The sequence below is a fragment of the Myodes glareolus genome, chromosome 22 (assembly GCF_982192425.1).
Source record: "Myodes glareolus chromosome 22, mMyoGla1.1, whole genome shotgun sequence".
In the NCBI taxonomy this organism is placed as follows: Eukaryota; Metazoa; Chordata; class Mammalia; order Rodentia; family Cricetidae; genus Myodes; species Myodes glareolus.
In genome coordinates this window covers 36,794,909-36,804,000 of record NC_142047.1, presented here as the reverse complement: position 1 = coordinate 36,804,000, position 9,092 = coordinate 36,794,909, and the positions used below count along the sequence as shown (strand labels likewise).

The window sequence follows — 9,092 nt, the reverse complement described above, 5'->3', positions numbered from 1 at the left end:
CCGGCCTTCGGCTGGGCTGTCGCTGCGCAGGCGCAGTGGTGGACTCCACCGCCGGAGTATCAATCTCCAAGCTCTCTAGTAGCGGAGAGACAGGTATGGCGGAGGCGATGGATCTGGGTAAAGATCCCAATGGGCCCACTCACTCCTCCACTCTGTTCGTGAGGGGAGACGGGAGCGCTATGTCGTTTTACGTGCGGCCCAGCCCGGCCAAGCGCCGGCTGTCGACGCTCATCCTGCACGGTGGCGGCACCGTGTGCCGGGTGCAGGAGCCCGGGGCCGTGCTGCTGGCCCAGCCCGGGGAGGCGCTGGCCGAGGCGTCGGGCGACTTCATCTCCACGCAGTACATCCTAGACTGTGTGGAGCGCAACGAGAGGCTGGAGCTGGAGGCATACCGCCTGGGACTGAGCGAGCAGGCTCCAGACACAAAGTCCGGGGCTTCCACCGAGGGCTCCGCGGAGCTGGAGCCGCAGCCTCTGACTGGGCGCATCGCCTACACGGACGCGGACGACGTGGCCATCCTGACCTACGTGAAAGAAAATGCCCGCTCGCCCAACTCAGTCACCGGCAATGCCTTGTGGAAAGCGATGGAGAAGAGCGCGCTCACACAGCACTCCTGGCAGTCTCTCAAGGACCGCTACCTCAAGCACCTGCGGGGCCAGGAGCACAAGTACCTGCTTGGGGACGCCCCGGTCAGCCCGTCCTCCCAAAAGCTCAAGCGGAAGGCGGAGCAGGATCCCGAGGCCGCTGATAGCGGGGGTGAGGCTTGCACCTCCGGGGACCTGGGGGCTGGGCAGCCTGTCCATCAGTGGCCGTTTTTGGCGCCACTGGCATAGCTCAACCCCTCCTTTGTTGAGGTCCGGGTGAAAGTGGACTATTTTCTCTTATGCCCTGCTCTCTGATTTTAATTTTTCGTCTCACTAACTTTTTCTTTCCATTGACTGGATGTTGTTTGTTGATTGGTTTGGGTTTGGGAGGGCGGGGAACTTGAGGTCTCGCTCTGTTGCTCAAGCTGGCCCCGAACTCTGTGAAATGATTCCGCCTCAGGAGTGGCTATGATTACAGGACAGTAACTAGTTGATAATAACAGTTCTGTGTTCCCACCAGCTTCCCAGCCTTCCTCCAGGGGGTAGTAGGGTAGCCTGTTTCTCTCTTTAAAGATCAAGCTTCCTTCCTCCCTCCCTCCCTTCCTTTCTTCCTCTCTCTCTCCCTCTCCCCCCTCTTCTCCCATTCCCCCCCCACCACCACCAAAGGGTCTTACATCCTGGAACTCACAGAAAGCAGCCTGTCTCTGCCTCCGGAGTGCTGGGATTACAGGCATGCCCTACCATTACCTGCTGGTGAGGTGAAATTCTAAGGCACTTGAGATTGGCATTTGGTTATGGTTAGGCTATAGTGCACAGGTGTTACATTTATTGAAGTTGTATTGTTTGTTTCTGAGACAGAGTCCGGCTGTTGTAGTCGTCCAGGCTGACCTCCCAACACACTCCAGTCTCCTGAGTGCTGGAGTTAACACAGTTGAACCACCTTGTTTGGCTAAAATGTCTTCCTTTGTCTGTAACTGGTATTGACAGGCTCAAATGGCAGGCCCGTTTGTTTTTAAAGGCATTCTTTCTCCCAACCTCTATTTTTCTCTCTGAGGAGGTAAAATCTATTTCTCTATTTCAGTATGCTTACAAAATTTTGATTTTGATAAAAGTGACATTTCGGGTTCATTTAGTGAACAGGTATTTGAGTGCCAGACGCTGTTGTCCAGTTGGAATGTAACAGTAAAGCAAGGCGCCTGTGGTCTTTGAGCTTACCGTCCTAGCTGGGCAGTAGTAAGCGCTCTAGAGAAAAGCAGAGCAGGGTAAGGGCTAGGGAGAGGTCTTTTTGCTAAGAGAAGGTCACTGATAAATCGATGTTTAAGCAGAGACTGAGGAGTGAAAAAGCAACCCAGGAGGACGTATGGGGAAGAGTATTTCAAACGAAAGAAATAGCAAGTGCAGGGACCCTGATGTGGGAGTGGCTGGGTCACAAAGATTCTTAAATAGCTTGACTAGAATGACGTAAGAGAAACTTCTAGTTATGAGGTCAGGGCCGTGTGTATGAATGATCATCATTTAGGGCCCTCGTATTAAAAATTACTTAGCAGGGTGGTAGTGAAATTGTGATGTTTTATCTTTAGAATTATTTTTAAGAAGTCAATATTAGTAATATCCAAAGCTAGTAAGAACTAAGAAAGCAAGTGTATTTCTGCATTGATAATAGAAGGAATTTTATACAGTTTCTTTGCTGGACATTTTCTTGGTATCTGACCTTAAAAAATGCTTGCTTGCTTTCTTTTTTCCTTCCTTCTTTCCTTTCATTTTGTTGTTGCTAATTTTTCAAGACAGATTTTTCTCTTTGTGGCCCTGGCTGTCCTTGAACTTGTTCTATAGACCAAGCTGGCTTTGAACTCCGCCTTCCCCCCAAGTGCTGGGATTAACGGTGTGCGCCACCACAACATAGCTAAAAGAGAAAGTTTCCTTAAATGGCAGTTGTGCTTTGAGGAATTTATTCTAAACTTTGTGCATGGTGAAGTCAGTCTCCTGTTAAATACCCTTCTCCTGGCTTCTATCCTGGGAGCAACAGCTGTTGTCACCTCTTGTCCATTCTTGTCCCCTTTGCTTAGAGTAATGCTAGCTACTAGATAAGTTTGTTTTGCAGCTTGCCTGTCTCTCTCTCTCTCTCTCTCTCTCTCTCTCTCTCTCTCTCTCTCCAGTGTCACTGTGGAGCCCTGGCTGGCCTAGAACTTGAACTTGCTATGTTGACCAGGCTATCCTCAGACTCAGATGTAGATGCCTCCCTTAGTGCTGGAATTAAAGGCATGTGTCACTGCACCAAATTTGTTTTTAATTCATGGAACTCTGTGTGTCTGTATATAGCCTTGCCTTATTTCCCCATCATTTGCCTTTTATTCCGGTATGTCAGTGCAACATACTGGGTTTCCTGTCTTTCTCCTCTTGTCGTCAGTCAGGACCTTGTGCATGTTAAACACATGTGCTGCCAACCCTGTTTGCTATAGAAAAGTGCAAACATTCATACATGTGGAGTAGTCTATGAGCTACACCACCTGTGCTCATCATCCAGTTTCACTGTGTTGTGTGTTTATAGTTCGTGGTCACTGTTGAAACTTATACTCTTCTTCCCAATTTACTGGATTATGAGACAAATGTCAGACAATTTTGAAACTTCCCTACTCCCTGCCTCCTATCCTCAGCCTCTCTAGCCCACTGGGCTACCTTTCCCCCTGCTTCTCTGAGTCCTGTATAACCCAGCCGGTTTAGCTATGCCAGCCTCTTGGCCTCTGGGCTCCTAGGTTCGCTCTTTGCTGGACATGATGACTGCAGGTATGAAAGAGAGGGTTTACGGTAGATATGAGGGAGAGTACGTCCAGAGGGACCAGACTGAACCAGGCCATGAGAGGAGAAGGAGACAGAGCATTCATTATTTTATTTGGCTTAGTACTCACTTTTTATAGTGCAAGGGTAGCCCAAATCTTCCTGCATCAGGCTTCTGAGTGTTGGGATTGTGGGTTTATTTTGGAAATAAGTGTGAGAATTATTGGAAATGTGTATCTTATGCTCTTCATACCAAATAAGAAACAAGTGTTTTCTAAAGGAAAATGCTCTGCATACATAGAACCGGTAGAGGTGGTCTGTGCAGACGAGCCCTGCTGATCTGCTGTTCCTTCCTAGAGCCGCAGAACAAGAGAACGCCAGACTTGCCTGAAGAGGAGTGTGTGAAGGGAGAGACCAAGGAGAATGATGAGTCAGTCAAACAGCTCTTTGAGGACGCCAGTCGGGAGTTTGAAGAAGCTGTGGTATGTCAGCTCAGTTTACTCATTTCTCCCCTTTACCCGAGGCTAAGAGAGAAAGAAGTTCAAGATAGAAGAGGAGAGAAACTAGATGTGATCTGACTTTAGGCTTCACAAAGCTTTTAGTGTTTGGCAGGATAGTGTAAGTGACAGAGGAAAAATTGCACAGAATAGGGATGATTATTTTTTTCTTTTGTTTGGCTTTGAGACAGGGTCTCACTACATAGCTGTGGATGGCTCGGAATTCGGTACATAGACCAGGCTGACCTTGAACTGACAGAGGTCTGCTTGCCTCTTCTGAGATTAAAGATGTCTACCCAGGAATGGTTGTATCTTAGCAGTGTAAACTACCTGCTTTGAACACTTTGATTTCACTGTGTGCTTTTCAAAGTTAACAACAGTTTATTTGGCTGCTTTAGAATGTTCTTATGCTTCTCAGGAGCATAAATCTAACTTTCAAAAAAAACTGGTAATTTTTTTTAAGCATTTAGGTTTCTGTATGGTTTGAAATTTTTTTTTTTTTAAATTTTGTTTTGTTTTTCGAGACAGGGTTTCTCTGTGTAGCCCTGGCTGTCCTGAAATTCACTTTGTGGACCAGGCTGGTCTCAAATTCAGAGATCCACCTACCTCTGTCTCCTGAGTTCTGGGATTAAAGGCGTGCGATAACACTGCCCGACTCTTTGGAGATATTTTTTGTTCTTTTATATGCTCAGTCTGTCTTGGAATACACTATTGGAGCACCACAATAATAGCTTTTGAGAAAGGCCGGTGCTGTAAAATAATTATGGCGACTAATTTTTTTATCCAAATTATATTTGTGTATTTTCTGTAAGACTAAAGATATTGCGAATTAACTTTTTAAAAACATTTAAAAATGTATTAGAATTTTATTTATTTATTTTTGAGACAGGGTTTCTCTGTATAACAGCCCTAGCTGTCTTGGAACTAGCTCTGTATACCAGGCTGGCCTCAAACTCAGAGATCCACCTGCCTCTGCCTCCCGAGTGCTGGGATTAAAGGTGTGTGCCACCACCACCCATCTACAATTTTATTTGTTAGATAAAAAGCCTGCTCTCTTCTCCTACCATTTAGCTTTCAGAGGCAACTCAGGTATCAGGTTTGGTGGCAGGTGCTTTAACCTTTAGCCCAGCATCTTACTGGCCCTGAATTAATCTAGTTTATTAACACAAAAGAAAGTGGTTATGGAACCAGGCATAGTGGCGCATGGATCTCTGAGTTCCAGGCTAGCCTGGTCTATATAGTGAGTGCCAGGACAACCTACATAGTGAGATCCTGTCTTGGAAAAAAGCAAAGCAACCAAGCAAACAAAAAAAGAAAGTCGTTATGATTCACCCTTGGCTATATTATCTCTGAAGCTATCCTGGGCTACCTTGTCTCAAATTGAAAAAAAAAAAAAAAGACACCCTATCTCAGTGAACTTTCTGGGACATGCCTATAATTACAACACTTGGGAGCCAAAGGAGGGAGACAGAAGTTAAAGGTGGAGTGGAGAGTTGGCTGAGAGGTTGAGAGCACTTGTTGCTCATGTAGAGGACCCAGGTTTGGTTCCCAGCACCCATACTGCAGCTTATAACCATCTTAACTCCAATCCCAGGTATCTATTGCCTTTTTCTGACAACTGTGGGCACCAGCATGCACATGGTGCATGTGCATACCTGGAGACAAAATACTCATACACATAAATAACCTAAAAAAATTAATAATTAATTCAAAAAGTAGAGTGGAGAAAAAGCTAAAGGTCATAGTAAATTCAAGGCCCCCTGGACTACATGAAACACTGTCTCATTGTATAGCCAAAGCTGTCCTGAATTTATGGGTTTCTTTTCTGCCAGGAATCCTTATTATAGGGATATATCACCATACCCATCTGGAAGCAAAGTCCAGCATTTAAAAAATGATCTAATGTCATATAGGTTATACATGCCTTCTCACATACATGCATACATTTCATATTTTAATCAGTTAAATATGTATGTATAGTTGTACACAACATACTTCTTCCCATAAATTGTCCTTGTCTATGTATGTATACATGTCAGCATGATTAAAAGTATATGAGAGGAACTGAAGGGAGGGGCTTGTGTGATGTTGTGTGAGGAGCTAGGGAATGGTAGTTGGGAAGATACATATTGCAGGAGTTCAAGGCTAAGTAAATATGATGACCTGGTCTTCTTCCTCATTCTTCATAGGTGGGTGAGAGCCCTGACTTTGAAATACATATAACAATGTGTGATGATGATCCTCCCACACCTGAGGAAGATTCCGAAACACAGCCAGATGAGGAGGAAGAGGAACCAAAAGTTTCTACACAGGAAGTGGGAGCTGCCATCAAAATTATCCGGCAACTAATGGAAAAGTTTAAGTTGGATCTATCAACAGTTACACAGGCCTTCCTGAAAAACAGTGGTGAGCTGGAGGCCACCTCCTCCTTTTTAGAGTCTGGTCAGAGATCTGATGGCTATCCAATCTGGTCCCGACAAGATGACTTAGATTTGCAGAAGGATGATGAGGACACTAGAAATGCACTGATCAAAAAATTTGGAGCTCAGAATGTTGCTCGGAGGATTGAATTCCGAAAGAAATAATGGACAAGATGATGGCAGATGATGATTATCAATATCTTGTGGCCATTGAAACTGACCAGTACTGCTGTTCTGTGAGCCCCAGATTTTGTAGCCACGCAGTGTTATGTAGCAGGATAAAGTAAAAGAAACTGGATCTAGAGTGGTCCATGGCAAGTATCTGTGTTTATGATAGGGGAATCTAAACCAGGAGGTTGGTCTGTATATTAGTATATTAGCCTTTGTTGGAAGGCAGCCCCAGCTGTGTTGGTGACAGGAGCCTAGTGACAGAAATCAAAGTCGGAAACGGAAAGGCAAAGGTCTTTTCAGGCCTGATGAGTAAGTAACCTCATCTTTTGGCAGAAGTTGTTTCAGATGAAGAGTCTAGAAATAAGATTTAATGGCAAAGCTTATAACATGAACTGTTCCAAACCAACCCATCTCCCAGGGAGCTCTGATTTCTACTGTGTTGAAAAATCCCATATTCAGCTTCCTAATGGTGTTTGAAAACTCCACCCCCTCCTGCTGTTGCTTTTGGTTCTCGGTCAAGTCGCTAGTAGTATTTGCTTTCTTCCCACTCAGTTTTGTGTACAATAAATTCTGACTTGTGGGAGTGTCCAGTCTTAACATTTATAACTGGTGTCATATACAAACTTCATAGTCAAGAATCAAGTTACACACACACACACACCCCTCAAAAAACTTGTATGCTCTAAGATTCCGTGTTCTCCTTTTGTAGCTATCCTCAGCTACATGGGGGCTGCAGGTCGCATACTGTTAACTGTGATGTGTTGTTTTTAAATTTTATCAAACATTAGTTTTCCGCTGAAAATTGTGTAGACTTAAAATTTAATGGATTGCTCCGCTTTGTGTTGCTTTTATTATTCAAAATAAATATAATTTTTGTGTTTGAGTTTTGTTTTGTTTTTTTGAGACAGGATTTCTCTGTGTAGCCCTGGCAGTTCTGGAATTCACTTTGTAAACCAGGCTGGCTTCAAACTCACAGAGATCCATCTACCTCCTGAGTGCTGGGATTATTATTAAAGGCATGTGCCACCAATGCCTGGTTTGTATTTCAGTCTTATCAACAAGTCTTTCCTTAGATTTTATACAGGAAATGGTTTAGGTAGGTTTTCATCTTAGATTTAATAAACAGGAAAAGATGGTCCTTCTGGATGGAGCAAAGGGAAGATGTGCGTTAGAACTGTGGAGAGTGGCGGAGTTGGTTGAAATACTGAGAGTCAGGGAGGAGAACCAGATGTGTGTGCAGCAGGTGTTGAGAGCCCTATCTACCGCTCTCTGGACACTCATGCTTCCAGCGCCTTCCCCCAATAGAAGTCCGAATCTGCGTGCCCCTTTCTACTTGAAGTATTGTAGAGCTAATGTTCTTGGGGGCAGTCACATGGTTTGGCGGCTGGCAATCAGAGGATGTAGTAGACTCAGCCTTAACCCCCTGCTGAGGACGGCATGCTTCCGGGAATGTAATTCTCACCACAGTAGTGACTTTTACATGGGAATTGAGAGGGTTATATGATAGCGTTTGTTTTAAATGTGTACTCTCTTGATAGAACTCTGAAGTGGTTAAAAATTGCTGCTTTTGATATGTCATTTAAGATGTCAATCCCTTAGTAAGGTGACCATCTACTGGTTTTACAGAGCCAGAATAACAGTTTCGTCAAATATTATGCAGAGATCTAATTTGTTATACCCCGAGTCTCAAAAGACATTTAAACTAAAACAAAGAAGTTTATAGCTTACTATATATTTTATATTATGACAGTGTCTGGATTATTGACTTAATTGCATCTGGAATCAACTGAGAGGCCTGCCTCTGGTTTGGTTTGTGAGGTCATTTCCAGGAAGGATTGATGGAAGGGAAAAGGCCCTCAGAGTGGATAGCACTGTCTCCTGTAGTGGCCCGGAATAGGAAGAGGTTTGAGGAGACGACAAGAGTGCTGCTTATTTACCTGCCTTGGTTCTTGCTGGTGTGTGCATCTCTGCCATTGTTGCTGCTGCTGCCACCAGAACTAAGCTTCTTTAGCCTTCCGAGGTGGACTGAAGACCATCAGCTCTTCAAGGCTCTTCGGATTGGGGCTGCTGAGACATCCAGGTTTATGGACTGAGCAGCAACAAGGTTCTGAGCATTCGATTATCCAGCCCTTATTGTGTAAGTCAGTCTAAGAAATTGCCTGTGTAGTGCACATTCATCCTCTTGATTCTGTTTTTCTGGAGAACCCTGATTAACACAGGCATAGTTGTCATCTACTGGTTTTACAGAGCTAGAATAACAGTTTTGTCAAATATGCAGAGATCTAATTTGTTATACCCTGAGTCTCAAAAGATTACACCAAGAGACCTTGTACACCGTGGATAGTATTTCTGCTTGTGTCCTTCCTTACGCTAGGAATAAGTTGACTCTCCCATCAGTAATAACGCCCTGCCCCAGTCCTCCTAAACCTGTAGTCTGTCTTTTGGTGCTTTCTACCCCTCCCCCTTGTTTTAGTTTGCTTGTGCTGCCTAAATATACTACAGATTAGATGGATTAAACAGTAAAGCCTGGCGTTGATGGCTCAAGGCCTTTAATTCCAGCACTCGGGAGGCAGAGGCAGGCCTGGTCTACAAGAGCTAGATCCAGGACAGGCTCCAAAGCTACAGAGAAACTTGGCCTCAGAAAA

The 9,092-nt window shown here is 44.6% G+C and overlaps 1 protein-coding gene across 1 annotated transcript; it reads left to right on the top strand.

Moving 5' to 3' along the window:
* The first annotated feature begins 11 nt into the window (after positions 1-11).
* Terf2ip (TERF2 interacting protein) lies at positions 12-7,330 on the top strand. Its single transcript, XM_087900311.1, has 3 exons — positions 12-756; positions 3,717-3,841; positions 6,046-7,330. Exons 1-3 carry the CDS (start codon positions 96-98, stop codon positions 6,439-6,441), a joined length of 1,182 nt encoding a protein of 393 aa, XP_087756437.1. The 5' UTR covers positions 12-95; the 3' UTR covers positions 6,442-7,330.
* Positions 7,331-9,092: the final 1,762 nt, after the last annotated feature.